This window comes from Chlamydotis macqueenii, chromosome 1, assembly GCF_036417535.1.
Source record: "Chlamydotis macqueenii isolate bChlMac1 chromosome 1, bChlMac1.mat, whole genome shotgun sequence".
Lineage (NCBI taxonomy): Eukaryota > Metazoa > Chordata > Aves > Otidiformes > Otididae > Chlamydotis > Chlamydotis macqueenii.
Genome location: NC_141556.1, coordinates 35758213 through 35778241, shown reverse-complemented (window position 1 = coordinate 35778241; position 20029 = coordinate 35758213). Strand labels below are relative to the sequence as shown.

The following is a 20029-nucleotide window of genomic DNA, read 5'->3' as shown; positions in this document are numbered from 1 at the left end:
AAATATTCCAATGGCCAAGCAGATAGGTGACAGAATGGAACATGAATGTTTAAGTGGTGAGGTTAGGAAATGGCAGTCATAATAAACCATGGAATTCAGAAGACTTTCTTTAATTTAATGCTAGATTTGAGTGTAACACTGCATCTACACTAAATACATTATATTCATACTTGTGAGTTGCAAAATAACAATCTTGAACAGTAACTTGCCTTCTTGCCTGGAACAAACTTCCCACAGAAGTAAAAGAGTAAGGGGCATAATTTAGTGTGAGATGCACTGTGCAAATATGACTGAAATTTCACTCACCCCGAAGGAAGAAACTTAAAGTTACCATGGAGGAACAAGAACAGGTAGAATTCATATATATTTTATAGTCTTTGCTGTGTATGTTTAAACATACTCTTTAAGCGCATTCAGTTTTATGTAAAATAAGGAATAATAATTACTTAGCTTTATTATTTCTAGAAGTATGATTGTGAACACTTACACATTGGTGTGTCAATGTCATACTGATTTATGAGATAGCTATTGATAGTCACGGATTACTTACAGGATATACCGTTAATGGGTGAGATATGATTAGGTTTGTTTTCCAAGTTACGCTCTCATAACACAGCATTACATTTTCTGGAATATAATATATACATATGTTATGTATAATCATCAGGAAAAATTCACAGTCTGTACACATAGATATCTCTGAGTCTCTTTCTTCAGTCCTTCTTCACATTTATTTCAGGAAGGATCGCTTGCATTAGCAGAGAGTGCAGGACTGAGTGTTTGCAGTGGTTTTCAATAATGAATTTCTGTAGGATTCTAGAAACAACATTCAGTTCCTCAAACATTTTCTGCAAAGCAAGCAGCATACTTTGAAATCTGTGCTAGGAGAAAAAGAAACAAAACCAAAATGCGAATCTCCTAAAGTACTATCCTCCTTTTGTGGAATGGTTCAGTGGCTTAATGAGGTTAATTTGTACGAGATTGTGGGAAACCCTTTATCTGCTATACAGAGGCTTTCATTTCACATGAATGTGGCAGATAGTGTACTTACTGCACTGGAACTTAATTATTTGGTAGCATAAGGAGCTGAAATCCCTACATTTCCTTTTGAGGAATATTCATTGCATACTCTAGATGGTAATAGAAACTACAGGATGGTTGTCCTAGATTTTAAATGTCTGAAATATCTTTTATACTTTTCTAGGTTGTTTTGGTTTTTCAATACCTTGAAAATGTCAAAGCAGCTTTATTAAAGATTCCCAAAATACTATCGATATTGTGTGATTATTTTTTGTTCTTTCACATTTTTCACATATCTATTCACCCTTTGAAATGCTTTTATGTGTTGTACATGAATTTAAGTGACCGTTTCATTTAATTACACTCTTTTTCGATAAAAGTCTTAAAATGCCTAGTTTTCACTCTCTAATTACTACAAGCCAGGTAGTTCAAAATTTTTGTTTTAGTAGGAACATTTCCATCACAGAATTTTACAATAGCTGTTTGAACTGGCTTCCCTTCCAGATGGCTATTGGTGCACATAGTACTTTATTTTCGCTTAGCAGGTGTATTATGGCATTTCTGTTGACCTAGTAGAGCTGTGTGAAACTATTTATTAAGAGAGTAAGGAGACAAAATTTCAGGATCAGCGATACACATGAGGACACAAGTAAGAATGGAAAACTGAATACTGAAAAATTAAGTGGGATGAAGTGCACATCCCACCACTAAATTTACTTTCTTTCGTAGACTCAGTGTCTGGCTTTTCTATGTACCTTTCATACAATACGAATAAGTGAATTTGTGTTAGCATGTGTGTGTATAAAATGTGCAATTGCCTCTCAAAATAAAAATTAATGTGGATGTGCAAAAGTAGCATGTGTTTGTTCTACTACGTTATACATTTGAAATATATTCTAGAATAAAGTTTTTATCGTATTCAGAAGTAAAAAAACCTTATAACACTTTTTAATGAAAAATGAATGTATTTATTTAAATTGTTTTATTGACATATATAGCAGTGAAATTGTTTGGACAATAATTAAAAGTAATTTTTGCAGTAGACTGCTGGTAGCTGTAAAAATATTTGCTCATCATTAAAATATTAAAATATCAGAGACTGCAAAGTTCAGGCAGGTAGTATAAATTGCTTTCCTTATCCTTTATTGAATTAAAAAACCCAAATAGTTAAAAATCAAAGAAAAAACATTTTTATGCAGAATTTTTCTTTTTTCTTCTAGATTTCTTATATGTAACATTTCAGCGTATCACAACATGATGGATCCTGGGTTAATTGCTTGCGTTTGTTATGTCATTTCAGCTGTTGTACATCATGACCTGATAGAGTATAATCTAACCTGACATAGTATGATGCAGTCAGTGACAATAAAGATCACAGATTGTTCAGTGGACTTTGTTCTACTGAAAAATGCATAATTGCCTGAAAGAAATGTTTAGTAGATTATGTTTTGTTAGTGTCCAATTGCTGCCTGTGGCTTTTGCCTCTAGGTATATTCTTGGGGTCCATAGCCTACATCAAGTTTGTTTTCTCTTCTCAGCCCTTTTGGGAGCTGGTACTTTGCAGTAACTACTAGGCAGATCCAGGGATCAATAGTGGGCTCCTGAAAGCCTGTTGGCAGGGCCTTCTCCTCATGAAAGCTCTTGTTTATTGTTTACCATTAGGGATATAAAAGGCAACTGAAGTGTTTAGTATACAGGTTTTGCATAAAACATACAAAAATTTAAACAGGAGAAGAAACAGGGTCTTTGGGGTACCATTAAAACACATAATACTTGGCATAATTCATATTCCTTCCCATACAAGGCCATAGGTTAATATGAGCTAAAAGTTTAGATTTCTTTCTCTCTTCCTTCTGAAGGAAATGAACTATACCCTGAAATACCTGGTCTTGTGTCAGTAATCATTGAAAGTTCTGTTTAATTTTTTTTTTTTTTTTTTTCTGAACTCCAGATACTTTGGTAACTGGCTGCTGAAGCGTAAAGGTTTGCTTGGTAGTTCTCCTCTTACCAAATTGATCCTTCCATAGGACTCCAGTAGCATGATTCTGGTGATCAGTTAGAGCAGCCCGGGTGGGCATGATGGGTGCTGGATATGGGATAATGAAGATTATCCTGTTGCCCACCATCTTTGAAAAACTTTGATTCCCCATGTTCCCAGACTTTCTTTGCAGTGCCCAATGGAAAGATTTGAAAAGTGATTCCTTAGATTTTATTTCTGATTTTTGTTTGAGGGTTGTCCATTTGTTAGAAGGTTTGTGGATATCATATAAAAAACTGTTTCTGCCCTGGATATAAATTCTAGAAATGCAGATTCTGAAACCATATGCATGAATGGGTGTTTTAACATTGATATGCGTGCATTTCAAGGTTTGTCTCTTAGGGAAAAGAAGAAAAAAATCTTCGTAGAGGTGCACACTTTTTCATGGGAGTCCAGGAATTAATATAGTTTCTAGGTTAGTTTTATAATGTTTCTGTTTCCCAGTTCAGTGGAACAGTCCCATATGCGACCTTCTCCCATTTTCTTCTTTAGCTGGTCTTTCCTGCCTGAGGTAGTTACACTACATTTGGAAAAGAAATCAACTTTACATTCTAGTGTTAGTACCCTTGTAATTCTAGTTTCATGCATGGCAGACTGTCTTGCAGAGCCAAGTTTAATGCGTTTCTAATTAAAAAAAAATCCCAAACAGTGTGATGTTGCCTCGCGTTGTTACCAAATTGCTCATCTTCTTATTTTCACAGCTCACCATGTTAAAACTGGGACCTGTGAAGTGGTGGCACTCCACAGATGTTGCAATAAGAACAAGATAGAAGAAAGATCACAGACAGTGAAGTGCTCCTGCTTCCCTGGTCAGGTGGCAGGTACCACCCGGGCAGCTCCTTCTTGTGTTGATGGTGCGACTACTCTATTGTTTCCTTTCATTGCATGTTCCTAGGGGGTTTTGTTGGTTTAATGTCATCAGTAAGAATCACTCCATTGCAGCTAACTATTTAAAATAAGAGTACCAAGGATTCTGCAGTTTGAAGGGCGTGCCCAAGGTGAATGGAAAACAGGAAAAACGAATAATTTGCTTTTACTCTGTGGAAATGCTAGGCAAAATTATTAGATGCCAATGAAAAAGACCTCTTAAGAAGCTAAATTTGATGTAACGAAGAGTGCCATCGGAGTTGTATGAAATGGACTTAATTAAAAGTCTTTATGCAACATCTACATGAGCATATTATTTTCATGTGCTACAGTCTTACATTTTATTTATATATTTATTTTTAGCATACAGGAACAAACAAGAAAACAAACAGAACACAATTCTGGTTGTTTTTTAGTCTTTTTAGACCAATACTGTTTTTCCTATTCACAGTGCAATATTAATGTTTTCCTTAACAAATCTGGCATAGGGTCATATGTTTTATTTGAGAAAATACTAGCTGATTTTTCACATTTCTTTCTCTGAAAGAGGAGAAGGATGGATTCACTCTTTACTCAGTCTCTTTACTGTTGATATGTTGTTGGCTATCAGAGAAGCTCTAAATATGTCATCGTTGGTGAATAAATTTAATCATGCTATGCTAGACTATATAGTAGTTCAGGTAAAATACACTAACTCAGAAGAAGATATTCTACTTGAAACTTTGAAATCTGAGTAAGCAAGAAAAAATATGAGTGGGAAAGAAATGCTGTGAAATTAGTTCCTGAATTGTAGTAAATTAGAAAAGAAAACACAATTAAGAGATTGACTTTGAAGCATATAGTACCTTGTGCAAATTGAGATGTAAGGAAATATAGAAGAGAGGAAACAGTCTAGGAGATTCCTGGAGTGTGTGGAAGAAAACTTCCTGACACAGCTGGTGAGAGAGCCAACTAGGGAAGGCACACCACTGGATCTGTTGATTGTGAACAGAAAAGGACTTGTGGGTGATGTCGTGCTTGGAAGTTGTCTTGGGCATAGTGATCACAAAATGATAGAGTTTTCGATTCTTGGAGGAGTAAGAAAAGAGGTCAGCAGAACTGCTATCTTGGACTTTCAGAGGGCAGACTTTGGCCTGTTTAGGAGACTGGTTGACAGAGTCCCTTGGGAGGCAGCCCTCAAGGGTGAAGGAGTCCGGGAAGACCAGACATTCTTCAAGAGGAAGTCGTAAAGGCACAGGAGCAGGACGTTCCCATGCACCAAAAGATGAGTCAACGAGGAAGAAGACCAGCTTGTCTGAACAGAGAATTTAGAAAAAAGTTCCTTTCATTTATGATCTTTGGAAGAAGGGGCAGCAATTCAGGAGGACTACAAGGATGATGTGAGTTTATGCAGGGAAAAAATTAGAAGGGCCAAAACCCAACTAGAACTTAATCTGGCTACTGCCATAAAAGACAATTAAAAATGTTTCTATAAATACATTAGCAACAAAAAGAGCGCTGAGGAGGTGCTCCATGCTTTATTGGATGCAAGGGGAAACATAGTGATGAAGGATGCAGAATAGGCTGAGGTGCTTAATGCCTTATTTGTCTCAGTCTTTAATAGTAAGACTAGTTGCTCTCTGAGTACCCTGCCCCCTAAGCTGGAAAGCAGGGATGGGGAGCAGAATGAAGCCCCCGTAATCCAAGGGGAAATGGTTAGCAACCTGCTACACTACTTAGACACACACTTCAGTCTATGGAGCCAGATGAGATCCACCTAAGAGTACTGAGGGACCTGGTAGAAGTGCTCACCAAACCACTTTCAGTCATTTAGCAGTATTTCTGGCTAAGTGGGGAGGTCCCAGTTGACTGGAAGTTAGTAAATGTGATGCTCATCTACAAGAAAGGCCAGGAGGAGGATCTGGAGAACTACAGGCCTGTCAGTCTGACCTCAGTGCTGGGGAAGGTTATGGAGTAGATAATCTTGAGTGCCATCACACGATACGTACAGGGCAATCAGGTGATTAGGCCCAGTCAGCATGGGTTTATGAAAGGCAGGTCCTGCTTGACTAACCTGATCTCCTTCTATGACAAGGTGACCCACTTAGTGGCTGAAGGAAATGTTGTGGATGGTGGATGTTTTTTACCTAGACTCTAGTAAAGCCTTTGACACTGTTTCCCACAGCATTCTTCTGGAGAAACTGGCTGCCTGTGGCTTGGATGTGTGTACTCTTCTCCAGTTAAAAAACTGACTCAATGGCCAGGCCCAAAGAGTTGTGGTGAATGGAGTTATATCCAGTTGGCGGTTGGTCACAAGTGGTGTTCCCCAGGGCTCAGTACGGGGGCCGGTTCTGTTTAATATCTTTAGCAACGATCTAGATGAGGGGATTGAGAGCACCCTTAGTAAGTTTGCAAACACCACCAAGATGGGTGGGACTGTTGATCTGCTTGAGGGTAGGAAGGGTCTACAGAGGAATCTGGAAAGGCTGGACAGATGGGCCAAGGCCAATTGTATGAGGTTCAACAAGGCTAACTGCTGGGTCCTGTACTTGGGTCACAACAACCCCATGCAATGCTACAGGCTTGGGGAAGAGTAACTGGAAAGCTGCCTGATGGAAAAGGACCTGGAGGTGGTGGTCAACAGTCAGCTGAATATGAGCCAGGAGTGTGCTCTGGTGGCCAAGAAGGCCAAAGGCATCCTGGCTTGTGTCAGAAATAGTGTGGCCAGCAGGACTAGGGAAGTGATTATCCCCCCATACCTGGCACTGGTGAGGCCACATCTCGAATACTATGTTCACTTTTGGGTCCTTCACTACAAGAAAGACATTGAGGTGCTGGAGTGCATCCAGAGAAGGGCAACGAAGCTGGTGAAGGGTCTAGAGCACAAATCTTATGAGGAGCGGCTGAGGGAACTGGGGTTGTTTAGCCTGGAGGGAAGTGGTTAAATCATCGTTCCTGGAGGTATTTAAAAGCTGTGTAGATGTGGATGTTAGGGGCATGGTTTAGTGGTAGACTTGGCAGTGCTAGATTAACGGTTGGACCTGATGATCTTAAAGGTCTTTTCTAACCTAAGTGATTCTATCATTCTAATTTGTTATTAAGATTCTGAACTTGCTGAAAATCACAGACTAGCTGTCAGTCAGTATATTTCTAGCATTTTCCTGGAAAATAGAAGAAATATTGCAACATAATGACATATAAAATGTCAATTTCAACAGCTTGCAAATATGTTTGTGGTCCTCTCTTGTAGCTTCAATAGTGGAGCAGAAATGGTGGTGCCACATGCAACCATGTCTTGAAGGGGAGGAATGTAAAGTTCTTCCAGATCGTAAGGGATGGAGCTGTTCCTCTGGGAATAAAGTGAAAACAACTAGGGTAGGTATAATACCAACCTTACATGTTACCAACAGGTAAAAAAAAAAAAAGTGCACAGGAAATTGGGTGCATATAGAAGACATCAATTGAGAAGACTGAAGAATTGTGGGAAGAGGGTCATACTGAGATTGGACTTACTGGTCCTGCACAGTTTTCTCAGCACACTTTGCAATTTCTTAAACATGGTAAGCGGTGTGCCAAACCTTCTCAGGTAAGCAGTAGAGAAAGTAGAGTTGACTCTTTTTGCAGCTACCAGTAATGATCAAATGTATTGTAATGGGATATGTATTTCTCTCTGAAACCTGTTGCACAAAGTCTATACAGTCTGCTAAGCTCTTCATTTACAGGGTAGCAAACAAGCACATTTTTACCAGTAACATGGAATTATCATGCTTCTACATAGAAACTACTGAGTATGGTAAGCATTTGATGTGTCATAACAGTATGATCTTCTGGTTCTTTCAGTCTTGTATTTTACTAAAAAATTTTGACAGAGTTTCAATGAGTTCCTTTTCTCCATTTGACACTTTTTACAATATTGGTTCAAAATTACATTAACAGAAATACATTTAACATTCATCATCTACAATGCCTGAAAACAAAATAAACCTACTGTCATCTCAGCTTTTTAGTGGCTTGCAGAAACAGAAGAATAACAAATTCTTCAGAGAAGTGTCAAGGACTCAAACTTCCTAAAACTAGAGCACTATACCTCTATAGGGTGAACACAGCTCTTCATCAACACAGAACAGATTAAAACGCATGCTGAACACCCACATGCATGTGAGTAAGCATAAACACCTTCAACCCTACACCCCACCACACATACCGATGACTGGTTTTGCTTGTAAGTATTTAATAATTGTTTGCAGTGTCAGGCCATAATTTGCTAGTGTGGTGTTTACTCTGTGCAGGTGTTTGAGTGTCTTTGTTGTTTGATTGAAATCTTCCTTGTATAGGCACTAAATTTCTGGTACACCTTGGTTGTAGTGAATCCGTGTGAACTGGTTGTGTGAATCTGTGCACTGTGTGAATTATACTCCTTCTATTCCACAGAGAGCTCACGTCTCAGTTTCTTTATGCATAAGTCTTTAAAACATGTTGACATTCTTTAAAGGAGGGATACTTTAAAACTTTTGATACACAACTCCACTCCTGAGTCCTCTTTCAAGTGTGTTTTGTCTGAAGTTAATCTTGCTTGAATGCTACCTACACTTAACTTTGTATGTGCCAATGCAAATCTGATTATATGCATGTGAAATGTGTGTGCATGTATGCTATAACCAAAAGGAACTTAATTTAATAACAGTAATAGAAATAGAAAATGAATTACGCTTGTGTGTGTTTTGAAATATGTCCTGGCTTCTACTACATGGCACTATCAGTGTTAAATAATGCATGTGACTTTATATTTAATGTGTGTGTTTAACAAGCAGTAAGTAGAAGTGTGGGTCTGGATTACATTTCTCTAGGAAAAAAAGAGGTCACAAAAGGGAGAGATATAAATTAGAATTGCTTTAAGGAGATTTCTTCCTAACATTTTGTCAGAAGATACATTTTTCTACATTGGTCAATATTACGAAGTTCTGTCCACTGTTGGAAGTCTACAAAAGCCCAAGGCTCCTGTCCTCAAGGTCTTATGCCTCTGTTGTAGACTTGTAGGTCTGACTTTTAGCAGGAGTTAGACTTTTCTTGTCGTCCATGGATGGCAATCATTGGGACTCATTTCATACCTCTTCAGAAGTGAAGTTATGAAAAATCCAATCCTTTTCTCTGGTTGCCATCATATGCACTGATTCTGTACAATAGGTACCGTAACCTGCTTGCAGATCTACCACCACTAAAAGGAAAATATGAATCCCCCACTATTTGTTCTGCCTTCTGGTTTGTCCAGACACTATGTGTTCCCTGCCTTCTTCCTTCATTTCCCACACAGCTGCAAAGCTGTTTTGAGACAATAGCAAACTTGAACTCAAATTTCTGTGAGAGAGATGGTCTCAGTTATTGAAACCAGGTGGCAGAGGAATGAAGGTCTCTGACCTTCCAGATGCAGGAGGCTGAGATTTTAACAGACGTCATTCTGATGTTCAGAAAAACATACATTGCTATTGGAACTGTGAATGATTCATTGTGTTGAGAGAGTAGTTTATTATCAAAAAGCAAGTACTTTTCCCTAGTATGTAGTGACTGCAGTGTTTTTGTAGCTCCTCTTTCTGCTCCCCAAAGTCTATATAAATAAAAGGTCAGATCGTAAAGTGCTCTATGGTTTCAAACCACTTTTTTTTTTGGGGGGGGGGGGGGGGAGAATAAAAACTGTACAGAGAGTCAGTATTAAGAAGTCATGAATAATAAGTTTCTGACTGTCAAGTAATAACCTATATATGATTATCATGTATGACGTAAAAGCATAAAGAAACAAAGTGAAGTGAACAGCTTGGGTGATTTAAGTGTGTTGCAGAAAAGCCTTGTGAAGACTTTCCTGAAAGGTCTAAGGAAGTCTACATTCACTTCCAAACACTTTCTCTAAGTTTGCCTCCTTCATGTGCAGAAAAAGTAGCCCAATTAACTGGTGAAGTATTACCTTCTCCTCTACCGGATACCAACTTCAGAAGCAGCAGTTTCTGCATTTCAAGCTGTTAATTGTTAAGCATTATGTTAGAGATAAAACCAGTGGAGGAAGGAGGTATTTTGCTTGTCCACCTCCGTTAGCTTAATTAATCACACTATTGTAAAAAATGTTGATAGTAAATTCTTGATATGTATGGTATCAGTCACTAAGCAAAAAGTTCAAGTGAATAATGGGAGAAAGCTAGTTGATTTTTAAAAATGTAGTCTACTTGAGGCTTTGCATTGTGTTCAGGTATGTAGATCTAATAAGGTAATACATAAATAATGAATTAGAAATAGCATGAATGTTATGGTACTCAGAATTCAAATGTTAAGAAAAGTCAGGTGGAAATTATTTACCTTCAGAATGCGAAACCAGAAATTGTAGAAAGCTTAAACTATTTTTCCTAATTTATCTGCATATTAGCAGGAGAGAGCTGGCATTAGGAGATAACTATGGAAAAGAAATGAATATGGGGCGAGGGAAAGTGTGCATGAATAAGCTGAGTACTGAGTTAACTTGTGCTGTTTTAGAATTGACTATTTTGGGTCTATGTAGCCTGCAGGAGGGGAAAGGGAGAAAAGATGATTACAATTTAGCTAAAACAGTAATTTTCTGGACTTCATATAAAGAAATGTGTGTTTGCGTTCCTGAGCATTATACCACAACAAAAGGAATGTGATCAGGAACACATTAGGAGAATTATGAAATGATTATGTGCATTGCTGAGATTCGCGGGCAAATTGTGGCATTCTCCTCCAGACTGAGAAACTGTGATGAGAGGAAACAATTGATTTTTTTTCTTTATGGGTAGCCTCAATGTTTTGATAAATAAACACAAAAATTTTGGCACATTACCCTCTTTAAAAGACAAAAGTGTTAAAAAAACAGGAAAATCCAAAGTTGTTTTTTTTTTACCTTTAAAATATTTTTTCTTCTTACAGCCTTTTTCTAATATAATAATTTTGATTCAAAAAACTCTCTTGGCTGTTTCCTTTTGTTTTTCAAAATAAGGAAAATGTCTGTTTAAAACAGAGGAATTTTCCCATTAGCTAATAACTCTGAAATATTGCAGTATTATGTCTAGAATTGACAATGGCATTAAAAAAATGCTATGAGTTTGTAATAAACAAATGAATCCTTTATGAAGAGTGGAAGACAACATTTTGCAGTCCAACAAGAGCTAACGAGAAAGAATTTCATATTTCTTTCAGTTATGTATTCTACACCAGAGGTCTCTGGATAGGGGTTTTTCAAGCGTGGGTCCAGATGCCAGGCTTCACTTGTATTTTTACGAACAGTACATTGTCCATTATCTTTATAATAGAGGCTGACTTTAAATAAGAGCACCAGAAGCTGCATGGAAGCTGTGTGAAAGGGCATGCTGCAATGCCTCCTGGGGTCCCGGTTCCCCAGGCACCCACCCTGGGACTAGCTCGGAGCATGTTGTGGCTCCTGGGCAGCCCTTAAACCTGTGTGTCTTTCCTGCAGAAACTAGAGCATAATACAGGTAAAGTGATGCCTCCTGGGTCTAATCTTGAGATCCTGGACTTGCAACATGCCTGAAGAAATGTCCACTTGTGCCCGGAGGTAAGGAAGTGTCCCTGGACTGATATTTTATGAAGATGTAGAGAACTATGCGTTGATATTTTTCATGTGAAACAGAATAGAATAAGATCTAGGCTGTCTTTTTAGTATTGGACAGCATTGTTCAATTGCAGAGGACAATTCATCCTGTCCTAAGATAAGTCAGATGAATTATCTTCTGGAGGTACTTATGTCTCACTAATAACTCTAAAGGAAAGCTATGATGACTCACTTAGTGCTTAACATTTAATTGCTTCATGCTGAGTAGGAAGATGCTGGCTCGGAGACTTTATTGTCTTTGACGAAGATGATAAAAAAAGCCCCTTCATTCTTTGTCAGTTTTGGAGGCTTTGGACTTTGACCACTATAAATTGCAGTATAACATAACATAACATAACATAACATAACATAACATAACATAACATAACATAACATAACATAACATAACATAACATAACATAATATAATATAATATAATATAAGTTTCAAAAATGTTCATGTTCTGAGGATTCACAGCTATGAGCTAAACTGGTGAATGATACTATGATAAGCAACTTGTCCAGTATCTACTATTCAGCAAAAATTGGCAACCAGTGCATGTCCTTTTAGAATTGACTTGTTGGTATAATACTACTAACAATACTAATACTAATAATATAAATTAATCAAAAAGATCAGATGTAATGCATGGTGAGTAGTGATTGTTAACCTCTGAAAATCTCTAGAAGGTGAAAGTGAACAACATTTTCCTATAAGCAAGTGAAAGTAACATTTTCAGACAGGTCATAAGGAGACATATTTTGGAAATAAGCATCCAACTTGTGGAATAGCTGAGCACCCACAATTTTATGAGGGGCAGAAGAAACCACAATTGTCACTCTGAAAACCAGCTATTATTTTTAATATGTGGGGAAAAGCAGAACAGAAAGAAATCAATATCTAATATATTACTATGTAACTATATGCCAGACCAATATTAGAAATAGAGTACTGTAAAAAAAATTAAATAAATATTACAAGGACAGAGAGAAATAAAAGAGAAATATTACAGGGCCAAAAATAAATCCATATTGAGTATATTTATCTACATTCCAAATCTTCTTTCCAAATCAATACTAGAGATAGACAACTAGTGTGAAAAGAACAGAAATATTGCCAGGATGGAGAGAAATCCATACTGAGAGTGTTTATCTACATTCCAAAACAATATTGGAGAGAGACTGAAGTCGGATATTTGTAATATTCCATTTAATCTAATTTTACATTATGGCATCCAGAGTTTAAAAGAAACAAAAAATTAAATAACATTATCGGAAAAGGAGAAAGTGTACGTTCCAAACACACCAACTGGCTGCACATGAAGCCAAATAGCATTCAGTATAGAATCATAGAATGGTTAGAGTTGGAAGGGACCTTCAAAGGTCATCTAGTCCAACCCCCTTGCAAGGAGCAGGGACATCCCCAACTAGATCAGGTTGCTCAGAGCCTCATCCAACCTGGCATTGAATGTTTCCAGGGATGGGGCTTCCACCACCTCTCTGGGCAACCTGTTCTAGTGTTCTACAACTTGCATTGTAAAAATTTTTTTCCTAATATCCAACCTAAATCTACCTCCCTCTATTTTAAAACCATTGCCCCATGTCCTATCACAACAGACCCTACTGAACAGCCTCTCCCTTTCTTTCTTGTATGTGCATTCCACTACTCTGAATCAACTCAGTTCTGTTGATATCTAGAAATACTGCTTACATTTTTACCCTATCTCCTCTTTCTCACTTGCAGATGCTGGATTGTTTCTAAATTAATTACAACTGCTGAAAGGAGAGGCAGTAATTTAATTTATGTTTCAATGTATAAAATGCCCTGTTCATAACCCTTTCAGCACAAGGAATGAAGGGACCTCTGTTATATACCTTTACATAGCAATGCTTTGCAGTAGGCTACTGAGATTCCCGGTGTCAGGAGGCAGCATTAGTGGTGACTCAACTACCATCACTGCTGTCATAACCACTACTTGAGTAAGACAACATAATACAAGAGAACTGAAATGTATCCCTGAATATGAGAAGAAAATGGCATTTTTCGGTAGCCGAGCCTGGCATCAGTGTTAGCAATGCAGCTATATTAGTTGTTGATCTGTGCTTCTCCGCATGAGCAACAGATGCATAGGCTCTTTAAGCAGCAGCAAAGTGGAAGAAAATGGAGCAAATATTAACCTTGTTTTCTGCCAAAGCTGAGAAGAAATATTGCCATTGTGGTAGCCTCTTCCCTCACATTTTTATTCCTCTTCCTCCTCCAGGCTCTTCAAATACAGCAGAAGTAATGACAGGTAATTAGAAAAAGCAAAAATTCAACCTATCAACATTGTGCACAGGTTATTCTAGGGTGTTTTTGCTGGGCCGGACATGTGGTAGTTGTGGTCAGTCAGTGCTAGTAAGGCAATGTATTTCTCACATGACATTTTTGCAGTGTAAAGCTGCTACTAACTTCCATCATATGAAACAATTTGCCTTTTGCTTTGACCACTGTGAAACGTGAAGTACTTACAGGATAAACCGATGATCTGCCATGTGTCAGTAGTAAATAATGACAGGAATTAAGTATTTTTCCTAACATTGTTTAAGGGGCTGTATGAAAAAAAATTAAACGAACCTCACTATAAAACTGCTCTGTCCCCCTGCCTCACTTCAGAGCCTCTTTCTGTAGACTCCTCACCTTTGACCATAATTTCAGATGAAGTTTTTTAGGGATAATACACACGTATACAGTGACTGGCAATACCTTGTAGTTCATAAAAAAGGATATTATTACAATATAAGTAAGTGCACAGACTGTAGCAAAATATTACCCGTGGAAAAGAGTGAATCCACTTGTGACAGCCTCTTTGTTGCTATGGTATCTCTTTCCATGCCTTTGGCTAATCTGTCACTAGGAGAAATTTGCAGCTGTCTCAGCATGTTTCTCATTGCTAACTCAGAGAGCTACTGTATCCAATCTGTCATTAAAATAGCAATAAGTAGATACACATTTTCCTAAAAATACATACAAGTTTCAGAGGACAAATGAGCTGGTAATGGAAATAGGATTACATTTTCTGGGGTCAGGCTAGCTTTCTGTGTTGGTCAGTAATTATTGTTTTAATCTAGCATGACAATTCTTTCATATTGAAGCTCTGTATTTTTTGTAGGGCACCTAAACTCTGATCTTTTGGGACACCTGGACATTTTGATGAAAATAGTTAGCATTCCAGCCAACACATGTTACAAGGAATCATCAGTATTCAGGGCTATGCAATTCACTGATTAAAAATAGCTGCTATATACCAAATTTGCTTCTTTAATGTGAAGTGTCTAGTTCTACCCTATGAAAAGGTTCCTGTTGCAAGTCTACATTTGACACGAGTCTAGGCCTACAGCTTGATGATGTTCATTTGTAGGTCACAGAAACCTAGACATGTCATAGTCCTTTCCCCAGAGGCAAATGTACTTAAAAATACCCACAAAACACAATTTATGGTGAAAACGATTAAAGGAAGAAGTGTTGTGGTGTGAAATGTTATAAGCAAAGTCAGACTGAAAGGTCAGTAAAAGTTTTTGGGCGAGTGAAAATAATCTATTCAACTCCCAAGACATTTTCAGTCTCAAATTTTGTTTAGTTCTGTTCTGACTTTGAGTTCTATGGATACTGATATTAAGAACTGAAAGTGAGGAACAGCAAAAGAGAGAATGGTTTAAAGGCATTATTCATAGGTCCAGCTCTTTTGGAAAGAGCGAGCCTGTTAATGCATTATGTGAAAAAGAATAATTTCTAAAAACAGAATGGTATTTTTTTTATATGAAGGTTTTGCCTAGAAGGTTTGCAATTTTTCCTTGTTTTTTTTTTTTTTCCAGTCCCTTACTGCATCTCCTTGTGAGTATTGTCTTGTGTCTAGCTATTCAGAAGGATTACTCTAATTTTTTTGTGAGTAGACACAATGTACAAATAATGAGAAATGAGATCTTTTGCAATCCTTTCATCACAGTCACAAATTATTAGTAATATTTGCTGTGGCTTACACATTTTTAGGAGGGAATAGTTTTTCCTAAGGTAAGACTGCAGCTAGCATCCATTGTGAAGCATCATTTTAGCTTCTGCAGAACCTGAAAACTGACAGAACTACTCTGAAATCAAAGGAATGTATTTCTGCAATATTTAAAGAAAAATGCAAATTTATTTCACTTGCATGTCATTAATTAACTAATCAATGATTTTTGCAAGCATTACTTTCTTCCACATGAGAATCCTCCACTCCATCAGTCCAGCCAAGAGGTTTTCTGCCTTTGTCCCAAAAGATTCAACTTGTGATTTATTTTTCTTTCTTTTCTTTTTTCCCCCAATTTGTCCTTTGCTGGCATGTTTGAGATATTGACCTCATGTCTGAAAAATAATTTTCTGCCTCTGTGATGGAAAATAAGAATGAGTTCTGAAGGCTGTATGTAAATTACTCTTTTTTTTTTTCCACTTGTCCATGAACTGGAAAAGTCCTGACACTGAAATCAAAGATGTTTCCACTCTCATTGGCAGCTCCATTCTTACAGTCTCTGCCCTTTCACAGTTGTGCAAGAAGAACTCTTTAAATAGCTAGCAGTCCTTTTTTAGTTTTCCTGGAAAATCTTTGTCAGCTTCTACTACCTCACAAGTTACCATGTAGGAAGTTGATATTCAAATGCCAGTATGGTATGAGTCATGCTGGTGTGCTCTAAAACTAGTGCTTCTTCCTTGTTTCACCCTCCTTTGCAGTCTGTAAGAGCTTCTTTAGATCATTTCTGCAAGTCAGAAATGATCCATTTCAGCCCAGAGGGACTGGAGTGTTCTGAAACCTCACATTACCTGCTACCAAAATAGCTGCAGGCAGAACTCTTGCTTCTTTCCATGGGTATTTGGCACAGGCTTCACAAACTGCATCACTGCTCAGTTGAAGAACTGGTATGAGGGAGCGGAAAAGTGACTCCCAACTGCCCAAAAGGTATTACTTTCAGTTCTCCAAAATCCGATACTTTTCTTCAGGTTTTTCCTTACTAATTAGGACTGTTTATAGAAAACCCCAGAAGTACTGCCCTGCGCAGCTCTGCTTTTCTGCCTTCTAATAGGGAAGGAAGGAAATGGATAAAAATCAATATCAAGTGAAGAAAGTCAGTCATACACAGCATTTTGCACAGTCACTGTTCGAGGACTGAACAACTCTCAAACCAGCTGAAATCAGCAGAGCAAAGTGAGCATGGTTGTAAATCTTAGTTATTTCCCAACAAGAATAATGAAGATAGTCCTATCCTATCTGAGAAGTGTTCAAAATGAAGAAAAAATGTATTTCAAGCAAGAATAAGTGGAAGATTGATGTCTAGGCCTAAATTAAAAAATAAGTGGACCAATATAAAATTAATTTCCATAAGAATTTCAAAATAGTTTATTTTTTTCATAGCTTATAGTTTACTCCTTCTTCCACGCTGATGAACAACAAGTTCATCTTAGGAAAGACACTACTGCTGTCTATGGAGAGAAGACTTTATATATTCTATAAAATAGACTTTAAGCTTTCTTCTACTGCCTTGTTAGCATACATGAATGATTCCTTCTCAGATCTTGCAATCCTGACTACCATTCATGACCTTCCATATCTGCAGTGAGAAATGTTGTAGAGCTCTGAAGTGGAGAGTCTGTGTGAAGGTACAAAATATTCAGTTCGCCATGACTTACTTGTATGATGTGACCTGTAGAGTTATATTGGCAAGACCTCTGAAACCAGAAGTTTATGAAGATGGATATGATCTCAAGGAAACAACAGATTGTGTCTAACCAAGATGTATCTACAAACTTAGTTGCAGTAGAAGATTTGAGAATTTTAACAGAGCTGCATATTTTAAGAGTTCCAAACCAGCTTTGCTTCTTCAGGTTCAAGAATGCCAGAAAATCTCTTACTGATACCAGCCAGCAGAACAACAGCTTGGTCCTTCATCTTGAATTCAAGCTTTGTGGCTCAGGAACATGTCCCTGCCAAAAGAAGACTGAAGGACTTTACCTCTGATTGTGCTGTTACAAATTCAGGGAAATGCACTGAAAAGTCAGAGTAGTTTTTCTAGAATTCCGTGATCTGTCTGTCCTACCTCATTGTCATCTTTCCACAGAGACCTTGGAAAAGGAGAGCATAGCAAATTTATCCTCTTCAAGGCATCATTCTAATTCCAGTTGTTAATAACTATTCAACATTTTCAAAGTACAAAAAAGGAACAAGAGACTTTCTCCTAGAATGTAACTTGGCAAATTTGAAGCTGATTACTTGCAAAGCCAATTTCTTTTTGAAGGGTCATTCAAGAAATTACCAGAGTCCTTTTTCTCTCTCTTGACCTTAAAACACAGCATTGGTAATTACATTCCTGAAATTTGAAGGCAACAACCTCTTCAGACCCTTTTGGTCATTCCTTCATTATTTGAGATTTTAGAATTGTGATTAGCTACTCCAATTTGTTCATACTTACCTTGTCTTGGGTCACATACTAGTCAGAAGATAGTGAGAAGATGCAGATGTGAAGACAACTGACCAGGTTCTTTAAGACAAATAAAATTGAACATCAAAGCATATTCTTATATTTCTAGAGTTCAGTTTTTCCTTTAGTGGGATGCCTCTTTTCTATGTACTGTGAAGTTCAAAAACAGTATCAAGATGATCCCCAGTACAGAGGAGTTAAAGAAAATTGTAACTTTCACTTGGAAATCTCCGTAATACTCAAGCAAGAAGATATTTCTAATTAGTTCAGAATGATGCTAGTAATGTGCATCAGTTTATCATGAGTTCAGGACAAATGCAAGGAAAAAGCATTAAAGCCATCATTTTCTGGAATTAATACCAATATGTTATGCTATCTTCTTCCAAGAATGCCACAGGAACTTGTGACCATTGCATGTGAAAAATGCAAGAGAATGACAGTGAAATTTTGTCATCTACACACAACTTCCAAGCATGGATGGTGGATATGCTCTCTGTTTTGTGTTTGATTTATTTACTTATTGATTTGACAGTACTACTTACTCTTTTTCCTTCTTTTTCCCTGGCAACCAAGATGACTACAACTATTAGTTGGGAAGCAGCAACGAAAATCTTGGCTACTTCTTTGTGAATCAGACTTTGTGTATTTTTCCCTGGACAATGAGAAATCTTTCTAATTGTTCATCTATGACAGCTTTTAGGTGAAAAGCCCTTTAGTCGTCCTTTTCCCCAGTTCTATTAAGACTTGAGACAGTGTGACAAGGATTCTTCTGAAATCTTCCATATCTGCCACCTTTCTTCTCTTTCTTATCTGTATTAAAGTGATGGCGTGATGGGTACTCATACTGGAGAAAGTTAAAATTAGCTTCCCGTAAAATAATTTTATATTCTCTGAATGGGTACCCACTACTCTGTCAGCACCCACTACTTAGGCTAGAATTTATCCAAGCATAGGAAAATCTTTTTTTTTTCATGTGGAGATTCTAAGTGGATGTAAAGAGAGAGGGAAAGGATCGAAGGGTTTCAAGTTGATGACTAATTAGTTAGTTTTTTTTGTTTGTTTGTTTGTTTTGTTTTGTTTTGTTTTGTTTTGTTTTTCCTGCCAGGATATTTCTCTGCTGTTTTCTAACTTGTTTTTTAGTTGTCTTATATTCCCCTCAGCTGTGGCAGTATTCCTGGAGCCAAATGTGAGTGCACTACCTCAAAATGCCAGCAGTGGATGCTGGTAAGCAAGTGGGGAAAAATCACCAGTCATCTCTGAAGCTTGGGACAAAGGCAGAAAACACATCAGTACTGCACTAACAGAGCAACAGGTACCCTCATAGAGAAGATAAAATTACAGGTAAGGAAATAACTTACTTTGATCTCATCCAAATGGCTTGTTACTCTCTATTCAAAATCCCAGAAAAAATAACACACCATAGACATCTGAAGAAGAAAAAGATATCACATGTGATGAATTTAGACTACTTGATTTTTTAGTGGGGATCATTTGAAGTTCAATCTTAATCAATTTCTGGAAAAATGTATTGAAAGGTGAAAATTGGTTATACCTATTAGGCAATTTAAAATCTCAATGTATTTTTTAAAAAAGACTAGTGTGGATTTTTGTTTTTTCATTTTTAGAATATTAAACACAGGAAACTCCTTGTTACAGGTTTTCCTTTACAATCAAGTAGTCTTTTCTTTATGTAAATGAGGTCAGATAAAACCGAAGACAGATGGGACTCTGTTCCCATCCCTCCTTCTCCATTTAATTTCTCCCAGTTGGAAGGGCAGCATGACTCTTTTTTATACTTCAATTTCCTCATCTGTAAAAAGGAAGTAGGTTGTTTTTATTTCCCACTTGAGATGACTACGTGGAATAAGTAGTGTAAAAGAGAAGAAAATTACATTTATTTAATTAATTGTCTTGCAGTCTTTTATGCCGCCATGCTGCAGTCCCACTATGGAGTTGCGATCACCACAAAAACCTCAAGAGGATATATCCTTGTCTGAATTGCTACAGTTATTATCTTACAGAAAGTAAAATAAG

At 37.3% G+C, this 20029-nt stretch overlaps 1 protein-coding gene across 3 annotated transcripts in view; it reads left to right on the top strand.

Annotated features, from left to right (window-relative positions):
• TAFA2 (TAFA chemokine like family member 2) overlaps positions 1-20029 on the top strand; it is a 200119-nt gene that overhangs the window by 169430 nt on the left and 10660 nt on the right. For all 3 annotated transcript variants that reach the window (XR_015258651.1, XR_015258652.1, XM_086748619.1), the window contains exons 3-4: positions 3760-3912; positions 7155-7279. Coding sequence is in view for 1 of the 3 variants with exons in the window: in XM_086748619.1 (XP_086604745.1) it covers positions 3760-3912; positions 7155-7279 (278 nt within the window). In the remaining 2 variants the exon portion in view is untranslated. The remainder of the gene's footprint in view (positions 1-3759; positions 3913-7154; positions 7280-20029) is intronic.